The sequence below is a fragment of the Podarcis filfolensis genome (genome assembly GCF_964270895.1).
Source record: "Podarcis filfolensis genome assembly, chromosome: 1".
Taxonomy (NCBI): domain Eukaryota; kingdom Metazoa; phylum Chordata; class Lepidosauria; order Squamata; family Lacertidae; genus Podarcis; species Podarcis filfolensis.
In genome coordinates, this window is record NC_139604.1 from 93059584 (window position 1) to 93082818 (window position 23235).

The 23235-nt window shown below is 44.4% G+C and overlaps 1 protein-coding gene and 1 long non-coding RNA gene across 3 annotated transcripts in view; both read right to left on the minus strand.

Annotated features, from left to right (window-relative positions):
* LOC310766305 overlaps positions 1 to 23235 on the minus strand; it is an 818379-nt gene that overhangs the window by 282723 nt on the left and 512421 nt on the right. The window lies entirely within an intron of this gene.
* TYRO3 (TYRO3 protein tyrosine kinase) overlaps positions 1 to 23235 on the minus strand; it is a 63996-nt gene that overhangs the window by 15907 nt on the left and 24854 nt on the right. For both annotated transcript variants that reach the window (XM_083612267.1, XM_083612268.1), the window contains exons 5-9: positions 17542 to 17628; positions 13020 to 13135; positions 7933 to 8107; positions 7306 to 7448; positions 4693 to 4837 (exon numbers count right to left, since the gene is read on the minus strand). In XM_083612267.1, the coding sequence (XP_083468393.1) occupies positions 4693 to 4837; positions 7306 to 7448; positions 7933 to 8107; positions 13020 to 13135; positions 17542 to 17628 (666 nt within the window). The remainder of the gene's footprint in view (positions 1 to 4692; positions 4838 to 7305; positions 7449 to 7932; positions 8108 to 13019; positions 13136 to 17541; positions 17629 to 23235) is intronic.

Here is a 23235-nt window from a genome sequence, read left to right on the forward strand (position 1 = left end):
AACTCAAAGTAATCCATCTTAAAATGGGCATGTTCCACAGTGTAAGTACTCAAACATCAGAAGCAGACACATCTGCCATGTCCCAAAGAACCTGAAAAAGATGTTACAGCAATAGAGTGTACCTTGTTGTGACAGGACATCCCAGCATTTGAGTGGCAGCCACCAACCATCTTCAAAACCTAACTACAAATTCCAGGTTTGGTGAGCATATTCTGAAGATCAATGGGCTCCTTTGCGAGGAAGGGCAGGATATACACTTAGTAAATAAATAAAAATAACTAAGAGCTGAAACTCGTTGCCCAAAGCCTCAACAGAATCTGATGAAGAGTTTACCTTATCTTTGCTGGGCCAGGATAAGGTTGCTACAAAATTCCAGCAAAATATAAAAGCAAGAATGACAGAATTTACGTGAGTGTAGGGATGGAGGGTGCAGGGATTGCACAATTTTTTTGGAAGCGTCTACTGTGGTTTGTGAAAGCAGCACTCAAGTAGTCGCTACTGAACTTGCTTTCAATCCCAGATGCAATTGCAGCAGCCTTTTAGGATTGGCCTTTAGCTATTGAAGAGAACAAGGAAATCTTAGCAGAACAAGGAACTTGTAGCAGGAATAATCTGCATACGAGCTGCCCAGGGCATAGGAAATTTCCTGTTAAAATGTGTTGTATCAGCAAAAGAGAAGGAAACTTCCCCCCTGATCTTTTGTGTATGGAGTGTTTTTCGGCACACAGTATTATGCAGATATTTTGGAGCGCTGTAATATAACTTATTCGTCCCCCCTCCCATTCTCTTACCCTAAGGCTGTGCAAGATAACATCCCCAGAGGCCTTCTGAATATCAGCATAAAGAAAGTGGGGGAAATTAGATTATGAAATCCGCCAATTTGTAAGCATCCCAATTTAGACTAAAGCTATAAAAGCCCTAGACATGTGATGATGAGGAAAAACTGAGCAATGCTTGTTCTTTGCCAGTCCATTTTTATTGGCTAATATACAATCTTACTAAAACTGTATCTGTAGACAGGAAAATCCATTTAGCCTCCTCAGATGCATGGATACCTGACACCATTCCACTCAGATGTCCATATCCTTAATACTGTTCCTAGCTATATTCAGCCTCACTCTTCTCCACCCAATGCTTTTCTCATAAGAGATGCTTCTATTCACCTTTCTATTTTGTACACCTTCATGTTGATACCAGAACATTTGGGCTGTACTCTATTCTCCCTTGATTTGCTGCAATCTATTCCCTTTCCACTTGGGGGACGCGGGTGGCGCTGTGGGTAAAACCTCAGCGTCTAGGACTTGCCGATCGCATGGTCGGCGGTTCGAATCCCCGCAGCGGGGTGAGCTCCCGTCTTTCGGTCCCAGCTCCTGCCCACCTAGCAGTTTGAAAGCACCCTTAAGTGCAAGTAGATAAATAGGTACCGCTTTATAGCGGGAAGGTAAACAGCGTTTCCTTGTGCTGCGCTGGTGCTGGCTCGCCAGAGCAGCTTCGTCACGCTGGCCACATGACCCAGAAGTGTCTCCGGACAGCGCTGGCCCCCGGCCTCTTCAGTGAGATGGGCGCACAACCCTAGAGTCGGACACGACTGGCCCGTACGGGCAGGGGTACCTTTACCTTATGCCCTTTCCACTTACACATCTGATTTTGTGCCCTTTAAATTCCAGCAACTTTCACCTCCAGAATCACTCTAGAAAAGCTAGGAGTGGGTGGTATATTACTGCTGGGTGGTCTTTGGTCAGCCCCCTTCTCCCCCCCCCCAAACCTTGCAAAATATGCTGCAATTGATCCCAAGAACATTTAAGACTGTGCAACCAACAGATGGCAATTGAGAGAGATTGACCACACTTGCACACACAAACGAAGAACGCATAATAAAATTGCACTTAAAATACAGACAGTGGTTTTTATTTTAAAAATTTAAATTGTGGGACTAGTACAGACGGGCAGCATTTTTCACCAGGAAATGCTGGAGTAAGGTGGAATTCTATCTCAGCAACGAAGAAGCAGACAAGCAACATCATTACTGTGCTTAGTGTGGAAGGTACACGCTCACAACACCAGGAGGAGAAATTGGTATTTCTGATTTTTTGTTTTGTTTTGGCAAAAATGGGAGGTTCGCCATCAGGAATACACCTGTGGTGCTGGCACCAGGAACAAATGGTCTTCATTCTCTGGTCTGCTATATAGGGAGGGAGGAAGTCTCTAGCCCTTGCCCTGGAACCATGCTTGCTAAAAAGAACAACAGGAAAATGTCCACTAGCTCAATATTGAACCTAACCCAAAAAAGCTCTCAATTTCCAGACTGCATCATCCTACATTAAAAATGTTTACTTGACACATTACATGCTACTTTAAACCCACAAGTTTTGTGTGTTGGTTTAAAGTCCGAATTAGATACAAAAACTTGCATTTAGCATCACTTGCAGAAGCACCTGAGGGCCAGGCGCATGTCATCACCTTTGGAAGTATTCCCATGTGGATTGGGGCTGTTGCGTTGTGAGAACCCACATCTCTACCCCATGTTCTTGGTGGCTATTGCTAGGGGGCAGGCATGAAAGCTCCCTATTTATTCTTCTTCTTCCAAAGTTAAAATGTCTCCAGTGTTCCTGTGGAAATCACAGCACGCTCCTTCAACTGGGACGGGACAAAGGCAGCCAAATGCAGTGCCTTCAAACAGACTGGGCACATCGCCATTCAGAAAAAGGTCCTTCTGATGCATTAAGAACATGATTGGCATGAAGTAAATGACACAATAGTACAGTGCCGGTAGTAGTGATAGCCACAGGTGGCACTAGAAGGGGGCAGGGGAGACAAGTGCCCCATGAACAGGGAGCTGCCCCCATTTGCCTCCCCATTGCTAGACTCCGCCATTTAAAATATACTGTTATTTTTCTTTCAGCGATCTTAACATGTGGGACACAACTCACCCACCTAAAAATATACCTTGCCCCTCCTGTGCCACACATACACCCAGTTGTTTTCTGTTGCTGACACTGATGAGAGCAACAGAAAGAGTCTACCAGACCCTTCCCACAGCACTGAAGGAACAGGGCGCAAGGCTGAGGGTGCTTCAAATAAGAATGCGCTTGGTTTCCTCAAACAGCACCATTAAATCTTTTTATAAGCTTCCCCACCCGTATGCTAACAAGCTGCCCCAGATATTTCACACGCAGTGGGAACTGGAAATGCCTATTCAGTACCAGCTAGTTAATTCTAGAAAGTAAGCAATTTTTATTTTCCACCAGGCTCAAGCGTAGAACAAAGTTTCATTATTTTTACAGATCTATAGTTTTGGTGTGTCAGCATTTCCGTAATGAAGCTTTATTTTCAAGCGTTTATAAGCTCAGCAACATACTGTGTTAGGTGTGGCTGTGGTTGGGACACAAAAAAGCCTCAGGCTGAGGGAGAGGGAGAGAGAATGTGTTTTAAGTCCACTGAAATAATTGGACTTGAGAGCGCCTAACTTTGTATAAGATTGTTGCCTTCATCTACAATCTCTCGGCCCTGTTTTGACATCAGTCACATTTTCAAACCTGTGGAAGATGTTTATTTGTATTGTTTCGCTCTCTGCTATGAAGAAGAACCATAATTAGCAAAGGAAGAAAGGGTGGTTTTAAGACTAAAAAAAAACCCTGAGGGGTGTCTATGTATTTAAAGGTCTGTGAGGAAAAAAGGAACAACAATTTTGGGTAGGGATGGGGGAGGAAGCAGCACAGTGAACCTTGAGAGGGGGGAAAGTGCAATGTGGTACAAGATTTCCCAAGCTCCTTCCTCACTGCTGAATGTGCCATCCATGCACAGTGCACAGATAAGTAGGGAATCAGAAACCGTCATGAGCAGGATTAAGAGTTGCAGATTTGGAGTGCCCGGTGGGAGGGAACACACTTTGCTTGCACAAGACTCCAGGTTCACTCCCAGAATCTCCAGGCAGGGCTGGGAGATAATTCTTTCAGAAACCTTTTAAGAGCCATTGACAATCAGTGTCAACAACACTGAGCTAAATGGACTGGTGTAAGACCCATTTCCTATGTTTTCAAAGAGCTTTGGCCTGCTTCACACCTTATGGAATTATTACACACAAAGCACTTCCGTATAGGCATGTACAGTGCTTTTTTCTGGGGGGTACGCAGGGGTACGCATCCCCCTAAACATTTTTTAATCTTTGTCCTTTTGTCCTTTTACTGTATTTATTTTTCCAGATTTGAACTATAAAATGGTGATTTTCTTGAGTCAAAATGAGAGTACCCCTAAACATTTTTTAAGAAAAAAAAGCACTGGGAATGTACATCCATCCATATATACACACTTTATTGTTCACAGTCAAATCCCCCACAATCCACAAACAGAACCTTCAGTGTATAGAAATTAACACAAAACCCAGGTGTAGAGAAACCTGTAAGGATTATGAGAACTAGATTTTTCAACGCACATGCACAGATTTTTTCAACTCAGTTGCAGCTGAGTTTGTTTCACTTTGCTTTTGCTAGATTGCTCCACGTTGTTCCGCTTCGGTCTCATTCCGTTTAAAAATGCAACACATGCAGTTGTAAGTGCTGGGAAGAGCAGAGATAGAAATACACAGTGGCAACCAGCAGCTCATTGCAAGCACAGTGCTAACAGTGACGTAATATTTTCCTTGAGGAGAAGATGCAGTTATAAAAGAAGAAGCTTACAGCACATGCAACTCACCTATTAAATCTTCAGCTGTAAGCAGCAAGGGTTCACTCCAAGGCCCACAGCCTGCTGAGTTGAGTACACACACCCTGATGGTAAGATCTCTTAAGGGATTCCACATAGTGAGGTTGGCTCTCGTCTCCTGCACAATCATTTCCCCCTGAAGCAAGCAAGCAAACCAAAACCCATTGGTGATCAGCACTCATCTGGCACTTGCTTACAATACCACACAAGGAAGCTATAAGGCTCCCTGAATGCAGGTATACTTTTAGGCAACTCCACAATTTTCTGAACCCTGAGATTTCCCAAAACCGATTACAGTGGTACCTCTGGTTAAGTACTTAATTCGTTCCGGAGGTCCGTAATTAACCTGAAACTATTCTTAACCTGAAGCACCGCTTTAGCTAATGGGGCCTCCTGCTGCTGCTGCGCCGCCAGAGCACAATTTCTGTTCTCATCCTGAAGCAAAGTTCTTAACCTGAAGCACTATTTCTGGGTTAGCAGAGTCTGTAACCTGAAGCGTATGTAACCTGAAGCGTATGTAACCCGAGGGACCACTGTATACTAATATATTGTGCCTGCATTGCTTTTTTTATTTTACTTTTATTAAAATTCCTAATAATCAATGCAAGCTTCGCTGCAGAGGTACAATAAATACTTGAAGAGATGTGGGATTGTAATCGCTCTCTCTTTTTTTTCTTTGTCATATTGTAGTGCCTACAAACTCTGTGACAGCCGCATTAGGAGAGGGGTGGGGGGTGGGGAGGAAATTCTCCACTCCTTAATGAGTATGTTGCACAAAATCAAACCCAGAACAGACTGCGGATAACATATGTTACCACCTTCCAGTTTGACACAAACCCATTCCTAAGACTTGCGCGTGGCTTTTTAGGATTCATTTCCAAGCTGTCAGTCTAGAACACAGGCAGCTAATATGGTGCTGTAATGATATTTATTATTCATTACTTTTCTATATTCCACTCTTCTTCCCAAAGGAGTCCAGGGCAGCAAACAAGAAGTGATAATGACAATAACAACATCTTTAAAACCATTCCAATGCAGATGCAGTCTGGGAAAGATCTCAACTTAAAATGCTTGTTGAAAGAGGAAGGTCTTCAGTAGGCCATGAAAAGATAACAGAAACGGAGCCAGTCAAATATCTAAGGGGAGGGAATGCCAGAGGGTGTTGCTGGACTACAACTCCCATCAGCCCCAGCTAGCTTGGGCAATGGTCAGGGACGATGGGAACTGGAATCCAACAATACCTGGAGGATGCCAGGTTGACTACCCCTGGTCTAGAACCTTCCCTGAGCACTAAATTTCTCACTCTGAATTAATTTTATAATTTACTTTTATAATTGATGGTACAGTGGTACCTCGGGTTACATACGCTTCAGGTTACATATGCTTCAGGTTACAGACTTCGCTAACCCAGAAATAGTGCTTCAGGTTAAGAACTTTGCTTCAGGATAAGAACAGAAATCGTGCTCTGGTGGCGCGGTGGCAGCAGGAGGCCCCCATTAGCTAAAGTGGTGCTTCAAGTTAAGAACAGTTTCAGGTTAAGAACGGACCTCCGGAACGAATTAAGTACTTAACCCGAGGTTCCACTGTAATTTGAGATACAGCTCAAGATATTGCCTGGCAAATCTGGAACAAGGAATAGTCTGTGACAAACAGAATATGATGAATTTTATTGATCCAGAATGTATGATTAGCCTTTATCAGCTTCCTCCTGATGAATCTACTATCCAAGTTGCTCTGCCTAACACAATTTTTACACATGACAAGACAGAGAAGCATCGTGTTCTACTGTTCCTGACACAAGTGACAGAACCATTGTTAACTGTTGCATACTATGAAAAAGCGTAGTCAAAAGTCTATTCTAACTGATATAGGTATTCCTTTCTCATTACGGAGGGATACAGGCAGAAATCCATTTAAGCCTCATGTGTAAAAAACATTGGCAGTAGGCTCAGATCAAAGAAAGTCCTTTTGCATAATTTGCATTAATGAACTTGTGGGATTCGTTGCCACAAGATGTGGTGACAACCACTAGCTTTGATGGCTTCTTCAAAGGATTAGACCCATTTGTGGAGGATAAGTCTATCACTGCCATGAGCCAACATAGCAGAATGAAACTTCTCTTTTCAGGCATCTGAAGATATGTATGTACTATACCTTTAAACTGTGCTGTTTTTCTAGAAAAAGAGGTGCCATAACTCACCATGAACACCTTCTTTGTTCTCTTATAATGGCACTGGTACTCACGGGCACATTCCGGCTGAAAAAAAGTGCTGCCTTTAAAGCCTATTCAAAGCACATTCTTTCCCGCAAAGAATTCTGGGTACTGTAGTTTGTTAAGGGCTGCTGGGAATTGCAATTCTGTGAGGGGTAAACTACAGTGTCCAGAATTCTTTGATAGAAAGAGTGTGTTTCAAATGTGCATTTAAGTTATAGTGTGTACACAGCTTGAGTATATTAGATGACTAGGACAAACAACAATAGATGGTCCTCATTATCATGACCTGCTTGTGAGATCCCAGGGACGTTTGGCTGGCTCCGGTTAGAACAGAATTTGGACCATGCTCTGATCCACTAAGGCAATGTTTATGCTGCTCAGTCTGTTACCTGAGTGATGTTATCTTGACTCCACTCCAACTTGTATCCGAGGGCATTTTCCCTATGCACTTCTGGAGCCATTGTTTCCCATTCCAAAATCAGACAAGAATCTCTTTGGATAATGTGTACGTTTTGTGGAGTACTGTTTGGTGCTGTAATGGAAAGAAAATCACAACATATATCCTGTTGTTAGAGAGAGAGAGAGAGAGAGAGAGAGAGAGAGAACTCTCAGGGACAGAGAGGTATGGAACAGCCTTAGGGCAAAAAGCTATTTCATTTGCTAGTTCCCTTGCAAATTCACCAAAGGGACTCTTGAGGTCCTGGAACATCTAAGATTCTTTTTCTCTCCTGGAATAAGCTGTGAATACTGGGAAACTCCAGCATCACCTTTATACCTGCATGAACTAGGAACACCCTCACATGATTTGCCATGAGTAAACTACAGTCTAAGGCACAACAATGGCAAAAAACTGAAGCTGATGGCTGGTTGTTTGAATCAGCCATGTGAATTATATGGTCCTTGTATTTAGTTACTACAATGGGAGATGCGGTCAAGTTGTTCAATGGTTTTCTGCCCTAGAACTGCATAGCTTAATGGAAAAATATTTCACTATTTCCATGAAACCATGTTCTTACCTAATCCCATGGTCTGAAAATAGACCCAGTCTGTAAAAGGGGAGCTGCCCAGTTCATTAGTGCACTGGACCCGAACACTATAATTGGTAGAGTGCTTTAATCCTGGAAAAGCCTGGGAAAAGGAGGGGACAGGGACAACTTCTGTGGAAACGTCATCTTCCTGTAGCTCAGCCACCTGTTGCAGAAGGGAGATAAAGCAGATATGAACACACAAGCCAAATACACTCTCATGGATTTAACATAAAGTGACTCATTTTTTTTATGCCATAAATCTTTAGGAGAGTTGCATCCAACAAGTAATACATTTCATATAATCTTGGCTTCAGAACGTTGATATGCAATGACTAATTCTTCAAAATGCTAGAGGCTGTAAGCAAACCATAAACTCTAGAATAACTTCTTGGCTGGGAGACACCTGCTTGGGCATGTGGGAACATTTTGTCCCATTTAGAGGGCATCCTCTATGGCCCAAGAGTTTGAAGATGGTTATCATCATCACCAACTGCAGCCCTCCAAAAAGCCCAAAGATACACTTTGTGAGCCTCATGGGCACAAAACAACTCCCAGCACTTGGCATTAAACTGGTCCCTTCCGCCTCCCCCCCTTTTTTTCTTCTTCTAATTGAAGCAAGACTTCAATCAACTGCACAAATGGGAAAGCAATAAACTCCATCTGTCCAGCAACGGTATGATAGACTCTGGGAACTGCTCATTATCAACAAAACTGTCTTACAAACCAAGGATACAGAAGAAGGAAGACTATAAATGAGCTACATTTTGAAGTGACAGTTCAACAAAAAACAAATAAGCGTTCAACAAAATCCTTCAAGGCTTGCAGTTATGTGCATTTCTAGAGGAACTTAATTGTTCGCCCTGATATAGCCCTCTGAATCTGGATTTGGCTTTGTGTGCTCAGTTAGCAGAAGGAAATACTCCTCCCATCTAACACTATTATCTTTTGCTGTTTATCTAATAAGATGCAATTTGTAGCTGTGTTCTCCCACACAGGATAATGGGGGGTTTGGATCTTGGTTCCTTTTAATTTGACTTAGAACTTTTGTATGCCTATTTTTTTTTTAAACACACACACCTGCACACTGAACTGTAGAGAGAATCTTAATCATTTTAAAAACTATTGTTTGAAAGTGATATGATAGAATTATTGTTTTCCCTGATGTATGGCAAGGGTAGCTGGCACGGCACCCTCCAGTTCAGATAACAACTCCCATAAGCCCAGTCCAACAACATCTGGAGGGCACTACATTAACCATGCTCCTGATGTACAGTCACATTTGTTTTGTCCCATTGCCAGCTTTGGTCAAACATACAGTGCAGGTCTGTGAAGCTATAAAACCTGTTAACAACAAACAGTGGGGTGTTGTTCCTGTGTGGGCATGACATAGGGAACTGTTGCTGTCTCCAGCGCTACCAGCAATGCTTTTTTCCTGCAGGTACTCAAGGGTATGAAGAACAGGCACCTTCCCCCCCAGATGTTAAAAGTGTGGGTACCACTTTTTGGCTTAAAAAACAACATTGTTTACAAGAATGACAAACATTCTGTCAGTTAGAGGCAGGTAGAAATATGGGTCAGTGGACAAGGGTGCCTGTAAATAAAAATCAGAGCTGAGAGGTACTCAACATTTTGCCATTCCCCAAGGCCCTATAACTGAGGGTGGCTGTCATGTTAAGCCTGACTGGAGAGTGAAATCCCTGTTTCTTTTTCCCTTCCAGCATGGGACAGAAAAGCCTGGGAAGCTTAGGAAAATGAGGCTGCCTGAGGAGGTTGAAATCTGAGCTGCTCTCGCTTTGTTCCGCGCCCCCCCCCCACTTCACCGGTTGCAAAGGAAAGAAAAGAAAAAGAGAAATAGGAAGGTTGGGGGAGGGACTCAGAAGCCAGACAGATTAGCATTGTACAGTGACTGGTGGACGTGCAAACCAGGAAGAATAGGCTGTACTCGGCGGGGCAAGCGTGGCATTCCAATGCACAGGAGGAAATTCATTCTAATCTGTCAAGACAGAGCCTCTCTAGCAGAGCGGCAGCAGCAGAAATGGTGCGAGAAAGAAGACCAAAGCCGCTGTGTGCAGAGAGTCACGACTCATGTCATCATCGCCATCTCAATGGGTTCTTTTATTTCATGCAAGTAGTATGCACAAGCTCCTTCCGCAACCCTGCCGAAGCAGAAGGAAGCTGGATCACCTCAGCTGCTTGCCTTGGGCTTTTGTTAATTCCCTTCCAAGGCAGAATGCTGACAATGGTGGCAGTGCAGGGAACCCACTCTCTGACGCAGTAAGATCGTGCTGTTTTTAACTGTTCATTTCTTTTAAGGATGAACTGAATGTTGTTGGGACTGCTGTCATGACGAGCTGGGCCCAGAGCCTGGGATCCAGAGATGTCCTGTGCACAGGTGCCCCATATGCAGAAGAAGAAAAGAGTTGGACCATCGCCCTAGGCCATAAAGGGTTTCCAGGTATCTGGGTGATTCTGTGCCCCCAAGCTTTCCTCAGCAAGAAGGGTGTCAGGATCCCACCATTGGACCCCGCAGAGAACCCCAGTGCAACTTAGGACCTGGGAGAACCGAACAAGTCCCAAACGAACGTCTTGCTTGTGCTTCCAATAATCTATCTGTGTCCTGCCCTGGTCACCGATTCTCCCTCTCTGCCACCTGGGCTCCAAGAGCAAAAGCTGCAGCAGACACAGTGGGAATCTCAGAGTTGGCATGAAAGGTGCCCGGGTGCCCAAGTGTCACCTTGGGTGCAAAGATCAATTCAGGAAAAGCAAGAAGACTTAGCTGTGAACAATGATCCAGTAGATTAATCTTAGAAGGAGAAGGAGGAATTTGCAGTGAAGATACAAGCCTCTCAATCTCCTCTGGAGCCTTGCTGGGTTAACAGTTCTTTCTGAACTCCTTTGTGCTCACTTAAAAAGTTCCAGAACTCCTTGGTTTCTGCTTCCGCACTAGGTGCCGACTATGGGGCAAAGAGAACTAGTCTGGGACTCTGCCTGGGCAAGAGTGATCTTTATTGGCTCTGGCTGGTAGTTCTTGCTTGACAACTGTGCCTATGACTCATCTCTGACAACAGCACACCAGAGAACAGCGTGAATTGGTTCACTCGGAAGATCAATTAAATGGACCAACTTGACATGATGAGAGAAAACGTGAGTTAAACGGAGCTGGCCTTACTAAAGCGGTTGCGTAATTGCTTCACCACGTGTTCAGTCTGCAGTTTAAGCCTTACTTACTGTGTGATCTCCCCAACACCCATTGTTCAGCGGTTGCAGTGGCACTGCAAATGTAGGGCGAGTTGCCAACCAAGCACTTGTCGAGCAAGCATAAAACTACCTTACTTGCTGGACAATGCACAGAATCCACTCAGCTCACATTCTAAACACCAAAAAATTTTTTTCCTTCCAGTAGCACCTTAAAGACCAACTAAGTTAGTTCTTGGTATGAGCTTTCGTGTGCATGCACACTTCTTCAGATACACTGAAACAGAAGTTGCCAGATCCTTCTATATAGTGAGAAGGTGGGGAGGGGTATTACTCAGAAGGGTGGTGGGAATGGGTGATTGGCAGGTAGCTGTGATGAGCCTGTTGACGACTCTTAACGACTGCAATAGGTCTTACAGGAAAAAGCAAGGGGTGAGAAGGTGAAAAATGGCTTTGTCATGTATAATGAGATAAGAATCCAATGTCTTTGTTCAGACCAGGTCTCTCCATGGTTTTAAGTGTATTCTAAACACCGAAATTCAGTCACAGAATCAAAGTATTGTAGAGTTGGAAGGGATCCTGAGGATCATCTTGTTCAACCCCCTGCAATGCAGGAATATGCAGGTGTGCATTTGTTTCAAACTGCTGTGCAACCCGCAATAAAGTACCAGTCAATGAACTGCCATTTAGGCTTGCATGTTGCCAACTCAAAAATATGTAAAGTCACCTCCAGAATGTCAGACAGGAGGGATTCAAGCACATACTGGAAATTTAAAAGTGCAACAGATCCACTAAAACAAGCAAAACAAACAAACAAACAAACAAACAAACAAACACACTTTTCACATGAAGAAGAAATCCACTGAAAAGTTTGGGATGAACTAATGATTAATGGGAAGATGTACAAACACTGGTCAGTAAAATCAGAATGAATGCTCATTGTTGCATACCTGCAAACCTATCACAAGAGATGCCCAAAAAAGATCAGCCACAGGTTTCACATAAGCTTTATGCAAGAAAATCTAGATGAATACTCAATAAATAGGTTATCTGGAGGAGCTGTAAGTTACATCAGAAGTTAAGACTTCTCTGGGCACTAAAGCTGAGGCACGTGGTACCACAGGTTTAGTCTCATGCCAGCACTGAACACTGGGAAGGACTATGTAAAATATGTATAGTATCAATATAGGGAACAACAACAATAACAACAACAATTTTATTATTTATACCCCATCCATTTGGCTAGGTTTCCCCAGTCACTCTGGGTGGCTTACATCTTATATAAAAAATTGTAAAACACCAGAGGCAGAGATTACATATACTTTATTAGTCATTGGATGCAGTCCTTTTAAAAATAGCAGAAGTCTCTTGACCATCAATAGGACAGTTCCCCAAATTAAAAATAAAATGGGACATTATGTATTTTATTTTGCCTATGAACGCATGGAATATGTACTACTAGAACTTACAAGTGGGATTCATCAGCGTGCCTGAGAAATGGCTCTGTGCATGTACCATCACACAGCACTCCTCCATGCAAGGGGAGAGGGATTCAAATTGGTCCAGGTTCATTCTGTGCATGGGAGAGCTCTATGCATGCACATCGTATCATCACTGTACAGCAAACTAGAACTTTGCAATGACACTTGATTATCTTCCTATGCAGGGTCTTTCCAAGACAGTAGTTTATTTTGGTCCATGCTGCTCTGGTCACAAATTAAGCACTGCATCCTTTGAGGCCAGTTGCCCACAGAATTTCTCGGTAGAAAAGCCCTGCCTCCAGGGTCCCAGACATGCAAAGCAAGGGGCTATCTAGCAAAACATTTCCTGGGTTTGGCTATTTGTTTTGGCCAAGGAGGTATTATGCACGTGTCACATACCTGAACTGTACAAGAATGAAGTGGAGAACGGCCATCAAATCCTGGCAGCCAAGTGATACTGGCATTGTTGCTGGTGATTTGAGTTACTGTCACATTGAGAGGTGGAAAGGGGAGAGCTGAAAAAGAAGGACGGATGCTGTTTAGCATATGTAGAACTGAGCAGATATTTATATGGAAATGTGCAGACGCTACAGTCTGGGAATTTGGATAAGGTCCCTGAGAGGTGCTAATCAAGCTTTGTATGAACAGGGGTGGCTTGCACATGGCATTATAAATCCTGATTAACACTGAATAACTTATTCTCTTTATTCAGTGTTTGGTATTTAAACAGATATAGCAAACACAGAACATTTGACACAGGCACTTCTCAAAACATTCTGCTGTGGAATCTGAGATGCAAGCAGTGCTAGCCTGAAGTTCCTAAAACCTTTGCATAGCACCTCTCTTGTCAGAGGGGCAGCGGTGCTGGAACGTGGAAGCAAAGCCTAGTCCTTTTAATAGGCAGATGGTAGAACTGATATGCTGGGAGTTGATTTCCACTAATTCCTATTTTAAACACCGAAAGTATACAGGTTTGGGTTTGGGTTTGGGTTTTTTTTTTTAAAAAAAGAATTCCAAGTAGATCTAGGTATGTTTGGGCCAATTTCATGAAACAAATGCAAACTTGTCTTATTCCTCTTATTGAACAACTACTACAATGTCATTCTGGACCCAAAGCAGTTGGGTGGTGTACATTCACATATGTATCCATGTGGCTTACCAACGTTTAAATGCTTTAGTGCTAAGCCAAAATCCATTCTTTTTGTTGCACTTATACGCCCCTCTGAAGCTCAGAGCTCACATGAGGCTTCCAAGCAGCTGACCAGGCCGAGACTCGCTTAGCTTTAAAGGAGTAATCACATCATTTGCCTTTACAGTACTTAAACTTAAAATCTAGGCTCACATGGGAGAAAAACAGGAGAAGCCTACTGCGGAACCAGGTACAGTGCTGAACCAGCCAGCAGTGAAGGAGGAATGGCTGATGTTGCAAATAGCTAATACTTCAGTGATGTGAAACACAGAAGAGGCTTGAGAGTAGTGTACAAGTCAAAGCACAGGTTGTGAATCCTGCAGAAGTTTAAAGTCCATCTGATGGACTTCCAGCTCCATATAATATGTACACCAACTGAAGCTACTGAACACTCTTCATACTCCATGTAGAATGTGTTAGTAATTTAATCTTGAAGTACCAGGTCTTGTGTAACTGTGCCATGATCAAAATTTTCTTTTTTAAATAAAATTTTAAAAAAGCTGGAGTTGCCACAGATGAAGCTGGTCGAAATCACAGCTTCCTCCTGCCACATCTCTTTCCAGGAGCCAAGCTGGGTTCAGAATCACTGAAATCTGTCCAGATTTAGATTTGGAGCATGGGAGGTGGTGCAGTGGGCTCAAAGGGGAAGGGAGAATGAATGGAAATTGCCTCTCTTTCTCTTACGTTAGCAGATGCCTCTGCAGAATGGCATCCTTGGACTTCACCCAGAGGATTTGCACTTGGGAAAAACTACATGTGTGCGTATGACTCCCTGCTTTGAGCCATCTGCAATGTCTTCCTTGGCTTGTTTTGTTGTCTTTGAACCACGTCAGCCCAGGCTGTTTGCCCTTCGCTTCTTTTACTGCTCTGGCCCCCGCTCCTCTGATTTACTCCCAATCTTCTCACTCCATATGTTCCCTCCAGCCCACCCCTTCCCTGCTCCCATCATCTCCTGCTCCCACTCTTGGCTCAGCAGTTCCATTCATGCTGCCACTTTCTCTTGAAATGGTTCCCCACACCTTGCCAAGATCCTTCTCCATAAATCCACTTTGCCCTTATTTTCCGTTTTGTTTCCTTGCAGCGCTGTCCTTTGTCTTGCTTCAAAGATTGGTAAACATGGCTATAAACTCTACCTATATGGCCCTAAGAGGCAGCATCTCTTTATCTCTCGGCAAGCTTCTAGGGAGAAGGAAGAAAGGTGTTCTTGCAGCTTGCCCTGAACTGAATAGAAGAGTGCTGCTGCACCCACCTTCTGCTTTTGGGTTTCCCATATGCATCAGGTTGGCTCCCGTAAGAACAGAATGTAGGACTGCATAGGCCTTTGGACTCATTCATCTCTCCTTACATTCTTAACTGCCAAATGTTTTGTCAGCAACATGTGTGACAGTGCAATCAGTCCCAGTTCTGTTTGGTAACAATGGTCCTTTATGTTGAGGGTGGACACGGTGAAGTATATTCCTCGGAATGTACGAAGAACTCTGCTGCATCAAGCCAAAGTTCCATCAAGGCCAGAAATTTATTTCAACAGTATCCAGCTTCTGGAAGGAGTATGTAACAACGGTTTGCATGTAGAACACCACAGGTTCAACCCTGGGTTTCTCCAGTCATAAACAAGACACAGATGCATAGGAAGTTGACTTCAGATCTAATTGTCCATCAAACTGAGTATTATCTACTCCAGGGTTTCTCAAACTTGGGTCTCCAACTGTTGTTGGACTACAACTCCCATCATCCCTAGCTACCAGGCCCAGTGATCAGGGATGGTGCCAATTGTAGTCCAAAAACAGCTGGAGAGCCAAGTTTGGGAAACCCTGGTCTACTCTGACTAGCAGCAGCTCCCAAGGATCTCAGGCGAAGATTTTACCATTACCTGACATCCTTTTTCCTAAGATGCCAGGGAATGAATCTGAGACCTTCTGCATGCAAAGCATTTGTCCCACCATTAAATTATGATCTCTTTACGACTGTTAACAAATTCAAGCAGCTTAGCATATCCAGGTGATGCAGGAAGTAACAGTAGTTGAGGGCTCCCACCATCCCAGACTGTTGTCTATGCTGGCTGAGGCTGATGGGAACTTCAGTCTAACAACATCAGGGGGCATCACATTGGATGTTCTTGGTATAAGGTCAAGGAAGCCAGAGAGCCCCACAGGTGCAATTTGAAGACTGCAGATGAACCACCATCAGCATCCAATGGCTGCTGGGTAGCTGATATGAGGTGCAGTCTCCAACTGTTTGGCTCAGAAAGAGAGCCTGAGGATGAGGAAGGATATTGATTTCAAACTGAAGAGATGATTCACCTCACCTGGCCTCCTCCAGGAATTTATGTGAGGAGGAGGAGAAGCCAGGGAGCTTACACCATCAGCTCTTGAAGGAACCAACAATAGCCTGAAAGAGTCTAGGTGTGGAAGCCCCTCTCCACCATCTCAGGGACTACCAAAAGATCTGCTGATGAGAAGCCCAGGCCTGAGGACTCATGCCATAAGCATCAAAGACCACCAATGGCCTGGGTGAATTCAGTTGGAACAGCTCCTTCCTCATTTTCACAGTGCTGCTTATCAGACCTATATGTCCTGTGAAATGCATTGATGTCAGAACAGGAAGATCACCTCCTGCAAAAACCACCATCAGTCTGAGAGAATTCTGCTGTTTTATTGTTTTACCTTCTGAATCTTTTATTTTGCATTTTAAATGGTCCGAGTGGACAATACTGGGGGAAGACATAACAATGGTTTGACTCAGTGGCCACATTCCAATGGTGGGCAGAGCAAAAACAAACAAAACACACAAAAAAACAAAAAAACCAACCAAAGCCATTTTTTTTAAATGAGGGGAGAAAGAAACAGCCCTTTGAAAATAAATGTTCTGGTAATCCTCATCCACAACAACGCACCCATATAAAATGAACTAATCGCATTTTGCATTGCTAAAAAATATGACCAACCAACCAAAACAAAGCTGTAGATTTGCCCTAAAAATAAGAAAGAGTGTGAGTCCCCCCTGGCCTGCAGCTACTTTAGCTTCTTATGAGGGGAGGAAACACCGCAGGAAAGTAGCAGTTGTGAAAGGAACAAAAATTATTAATAGGGCTCCAAATTACCAGCTTTAAATGAGAGCTTTGGCACTGCAAAGCACAGAAATCCACAGAAGCATAACATTCCTGAAATTTAATTGCCCTCACGGTGATCTGCCTCCTCCTGTTCTCTGCAGTTCACGAGATGCCAATGTATTGCGGGGGTGGGGGGGGAGTGTGGGTGTATGGGAGGGGAGAGGAGAAAAGACAGGAGAAGGTTTGGGGTGGTATTTTTGCTACGAAGGCATCAAACTTGTGCAGAAAAGGAAGATTTCCCTGTTCGTCCGCTGCAGATGACATCACTGTGGCCTACCTTCCTACCACAAATGGTTCTGATGCCCCGGTTCAAGGAAAATCTGTTATTTCGTGTCACATCTTCCCTTCCTGTGCCAGTTGGGGTTTGGTTTTGATTGCAAATTTTGCTGCAGGGACACAGGCCCGCATACCAAACAGTGAGCACAGTGCTTTATTTCATTTGCTGAGAAGAGAGAGAGAAGGCACTGCTGGAAAGCAGCTCAAAACTGTTCCTGTTGGGGGGGTGGGTAGAAGGGAGGCAGGGAAGGAGGGAGAAACAGAAACTGTTTTTCCCTGCTTTCTTCCCACTCCTGACAGTCCATTCAATTTCCTTTTCTGGAAGAACAGGGAAGGATCTCTCTCACCTTTAATCTGCACAGTGGCCGTCCGGGATGAAGACAGTCCCTTTATGTTGTGGGCTTCGCAGGAGAAAACTGTGCTTTGATTAATACCTGGAATACAGCCAAGAAGTGGGAGAGCAGGAGGGGAAGGGGGAGAGAGAGAGAGAAATAAGAAAGCAGCACACAAAACTGATGTACAGTATAATAATCCCCCAGCTTCAACCTCAAGCAGAATTTCAATTATGTTTGACACGCAGCTCAGACTCTCTCTCTCTATGTGCAACTTTTGGGGGCTGAGCTGGAAGCGGATCAAACTCACATGGATTTGGGTGTAATTAACATGTCAATCGGTTTTTTCTTTTCTTTTTATAAAACAGGAGGAATGTGGCACAGAGAAGCCTGCACTGGAAGCTCCTTCTGCAAAATATGAAAGGGAAGGGCAGGAATGGGCTGGGGGGAGGGCAGCCCAAGTACTAGTCTGTTAGCTCTCTCATTGTTGTGATCTCACTGCTGTCCTTGGCCGGACTCTCTCCTATTGTTTTGCTGCTCTTAAGTTAAAGCTTGTATACTCTCCATTCCTTTGTTTGTGCAATGCCTAGGAAAAGAGGATGCTTGGCCTGGCCAAGGTCTCTGGCTGATTTCAAATTATACCCTCGACCTCCACTAGAAACAAGAGACACCTCTGTGTCCAAAGGCATGATGACTACATTGCAGCTTGATTAACGCCACTGAGATTCCACAACTCAGTGGCAACAGGATTATTTAATCAGCAGTCACAGAAATCAGTGCTTTTGTCTCCATCGTAATGAAGTGCTCCTTGTAAGCATTTACACATAAATGTAGCGTTCTTCCAAGGGCACACTAATTGTGTCCTCTGGGAAAGAGGTCACTAGCTGCGGTTAACAAATTACTATTTCCTATTTTCAGCTTTGTGCTTTTTATTGGGGAATACATGTACACACCATTAATGTGTCTGTGTAATGTTGGCCTAAGAGTCTAGAAACACACGGTAGGTTTCTGGTTGTTAATATGGGCATGAGTCTGGAGCACACAAAGCTGCAAAACTGGTACCTCCCCAACCAGCAAAGACAAAACCACAGGGCTGGGCCCATTAGGCCCAGTCAGCGTGGGCAAATGACCAGGGATGATGGGAGCTGTAGTCCAGCATCTGAGGGGCCAAAGGTTCTCCAGCCCCGCAATAGCACAACTTTTCCTGCATCTGTCTTTTGTCAAGTTTAGTAGTAATATACAGTGGTACCTCGGGTTAAGTACTTAATTTGTTCTGGAGGTCCGTTCTTAACCTGAAGCACCACTTTAGCTAATGGGGCCTCCTGCTGCCGCCACGCCACCAGAGCACAATTTCTGTTCTCATCCTGAAGCAAAGTTCTTAACCCGAGGTACTATTTCTGGGTTAGCAGAGTCTGTAACCTGAAGTGTATGTAACCTGAAGCGTATGTAACCTGAGGTTCCACTGTACAGTACTTTGGAAGGGGTGGCGGGGGGAGAGGAATCCAGCCTTCATTTAATCCCAGAGTTACACTTCAGGTAAACGTTATTTTTCATGTGGGCAGCAGCAGAAGACAAAATGTCTGCAAAGGGATTTTGGTTTTGTCTGTACACCAGAATATGAGTGTTTATATAAATAGTCTTTTAAAATTGAAGGTTTCAACACAAGGCAGAAAACCGCCCTTTCAGATTGTCAAAGCTGAAACAATAACAACATTCAGATGACAATGGCCCCCATTAAGACTACACCATGTACTACATTTGAACCAAGGCCTTCAAATCAGGCCCCTCCATTTTGTAGGGTTACCATATTTCAAAAAGTGAAAATCCGGACAGAAAAGTTGTTGAGGTGTTGTTGTTTTTTTAGTTTTGCCCAAAGTTGTTGAGCTTTTTAAAAAGTAATTCGCCAAAATCTACACTTCTGACATGGGTTGCCATACATCTGAAGAGCAATTCAAAATGGCTGCAGACAATCTTCCCACCCAGAGGAACCATAAATACCAGGCTTTCTCTTTGCTCAAAGAAAGTGCTGGTAGCAAGTCAGCTACCGTATTTTTCGCTCTATAACACGCACCTGACCATAACACGCACGTAGTTTTTAGAGGAGGAAAACAAGGAAAAAATATTCTAAACGAAACAGTGGATGTATGATTTTTGTGGTTCATGCTGTGGCCAGACATGTGATCTGACGGTGAGTTTGGGGTAGCCCAATGCAAAAATCCTGAGGATCCATGTGGATCCATGCTTTGTAACCACGTTTTTGCGCCATTGCAGCCCCATGAAACAGTGGGTGCGTGTGTTTTTTGGTGCAGGCTGTAGCCATGGATATGCTATGTGATCTGATGGTGAATTTGGGGTGACCTAGTGCAAAAATCCTGAGGATCCATGTGGATCCGTGCTTTGTAACCACGTTTTAAGTGGGGAGGGAAGGAAAAGAACTCAAGGGACAAGGAGCACGCGTGGGGTGTGTGGAGAAGGATGCTGCTAATAATGCAGGAGAGGCTCCTCTCTGGCTTTGCTCCTTTAGAACAAGCAGGCTCTGCGTCTCTCCCTCCTCCCCGGCAAGGAAACCATGATAGTAACCACTCTGAGACAAATCAAGAAAAATTGCGACCAACACTCTCCCCCAACAAGCGCAGTGAGGTCAAAACACACACACACGCAGAGAGAGAACTGGCCCTAAAGTCACAGGGGTGCTGGGGGAGTGAATGGGAAGCAAGAAAAGGAGAAGGAGCCCTCACACACACAGAGACACACAGAGTGTCGATTCTAAAGTCGCAGGGGCGCAGGGAGAGTGAACGGAAGCAAGAGAAGGAGGAGCCCTCACACAGACACAGACACACAGAGTGTCAATTCTAAAGTCGCAGGGGCGCAGGGAGAGCGCAGGGGCGCAGGGAGAGTGAACGGGAAGCAAGAGAAGGAGAAGGAGCCCTCTCTCACACACACAGAGTGTCAATTCTAAAGACGGAGGGAGAGCGCAGGGGCGCAGGGAGAGTGAACGGGAAGCAAGAGAAGGAGAAGGAGCCCTCTCTCACACACAGACACACACAGTGTCAATTCTAAAGTCGCAGGGGCGCAGGGAGAGTGAACGGAAGCAAGAGAAGGAGAAGGAGCCCTCACACAGACACAGACACACAGAGTGTCAATTCTAAAGTCGCAGGGGCGCAGGGAGAGCGCAGGGGCGCAGGGAGAGTGAACGGGAAGCAAGAGAAGGAGAAGGAGCCCTCTCTCTCACACACAGAGTGTCAATTCTAAAGACGGAGGGAGAGCGCAGGGGCGCAGGGAGAGTGAACGGGAAGCAAGAGAAGGAGAAGGAGCCCTCTCTCACACACAGACACACACAGTGTCAATTCTAAAGTCGCAGGGGCGCAGGGAGAGTGAACGGAAGCAAGAGAAGGAGAAGGAGCCCTCTCACACACACACAGACACACAGAGTGTCAATCCTAAAGTCGGAGGGAGAGCGCAGGGGCGCAGGGAGAGTGAACGGGAAGCAGGAGGAGGAGAACGATAGCTCAAGCACACACACACACACACAGCCCCTACAGTGGCTAATCCAAAATCGGACAGCAAAAAACTGCAGGCAGGGACAGAGAGCATGGGGTTGTTTTAAAGCAGCCAACCCCGCTCTGCTTCTCTCCTTCCTCCCGGCTAGGCTGGCTGAAAAGCTTTGCTGCTACTTAGCAGCTCAGTGGGGAGGAGAGAGGAACATAGAGGACGGGGTTGTTTTAAAGCAGCCAACCCCACTCTGCTTCTCTCCCTCCTCCCCGGCTCCGCTAGCTGACAGGAGCCGCTTACTGTTTCAAAGCGAGCCACGGACTGCTCACAACTGCAGCAGATTCCCCCGCCATCTGTAGGCATTCGCTCCATAACACGCACAGACATTTCCCCCTACTTTCTAGGAGGAAAAATCTGTGTGTTATGGAGCGAAAAATACGGTATATGAGAGTCCCTGGACGAGCAGCAATGTCTCAAGGTGCCTGTAATTATGACAGGACTGAAGGTTGCTCAGCCAGGAAGGGAATACTTATTGGAATGTTTACTTTGCCCTTTAACACACATAGGGATTAAGTGATAAAGAACAAGGCCTCTGGAATGCCACCTAACTCAGCATTATTGACATCCTGCTCACAGGAAGCACTAAACTGTTGTTTAGAAAAACTGGGTCCTTAGACTGGACTCAGATGACTTTGAGAGCTAACGATAGGTTTCTTTTTCAATGTATTATTCTGTTTTTCAATATTATTACTTTAAGGGCTAGTTTACTTTTTATGTCTCTAGTTTTGTGAAAGACAAAACGATTAGTCTACTTCAAATTAAAAGCGGAATTGGGACACTCCTGGTGAAGCTTGCCAGAGAAATGACTCTGAAGTTTCTATCTGAGCTTTTGCCTGCTTCACTGTCCTTGGTACAGGACAAACCAGAGTCTGAAACAGTAGCTGAGGCTGCATTTTAGGAGCGTGATGCACTGACAAAGCATGTCTGAAGTAAGCTTGCATTATCCTTGCTGAAAATTAAGAGTAGGAGTGGAAGATCAAAAGATGGAGAGAGATGACAAGATACATTTTAAAACACAGAGTGATATATCCTGGCTGATAACAGATCGAGCAATGCTAAGAGCATTGCTTTTTTTGACGGTGGTAACACCCAAAATGTCCTCAGTGTTTTCCAGGTACAAAAAGAAAATGCAGGCATTCTGCTCTGAGGAAGGTGCAGCAATCTAGCGTTTGAAGATAAATCAACTGACTGCTGAAATACTGGCCCTGCCCCACTTCCCCACCCCCTCGGCTAATTATTATTTCCTTTAAACATTTTGCTGCTCTTTCCTGCTCTTTCCTGCAACACCAGCTCCCCACACCCACACGCTTCTTCTTGCATGCCTCAGGAACTGCGTGACCCAGAGATAGCACACGAAGGTTCACCTTCTGATCCTTCCTCTTCCCTTCAGAGAAAGAACCTACATGCAAAGCTCCATGGCCCTTCTTTCTTGAGAACACAAATGTCAATCCTCCTATAACTTATAAAAATCAATTGTTTATGTTGCTATCAGCAGCCAGATTGGTAATAGCCCAATACTGGAAAGCATCAAAAGTTCTATTTGCTAATGTATGTAACATTGCTTCATCTGAATGTCTGGTCAGACAAAAACATGTAGTCTGGGCCGAAGCCAAATTGAGCAGTTTTGATGTGGACTGGTCTGTATTTTAATTTTTTTTACTATATAAATACTCCTCCCATGACTCAGTCCTCGTTGTGGTTGGTCTACATACATTCATCTTAAAAGCTTGAGTGTATGTAACTGCATCTCTGTAATTTGTTTTATACTGAAATGCTGTTTCTGTTTTTATGGTTATGTGTTAGTTTGTACACGTAACCTATGTGTGTATTTGTGTGTGTGTTTGCTTTCCATGCATGCTACATCTATCATGGGCTTTCATGCAAATTGCACTTGCTGAAATTCCTTCCTCTACCCAACTTATTAAAGCTGCAGGAGACCTGCCTTCAATCTCACCATCCTAACTGCTGTTGTTTTGGGATAAAGGAGATCATAATAGTGAGGGTACATGTGAGAATTCTGATGACTCAGTAGGATCAACCCTTTGTCTATGACATTAGGACAAAATGGGGGAGAAAGTTTCTGGCGAAAGTTTTGTCACATTACACTGCTAAGTGAGTACCAAGTCCTTCCTCTACTCCTTTCAGTACGAAAGTCTG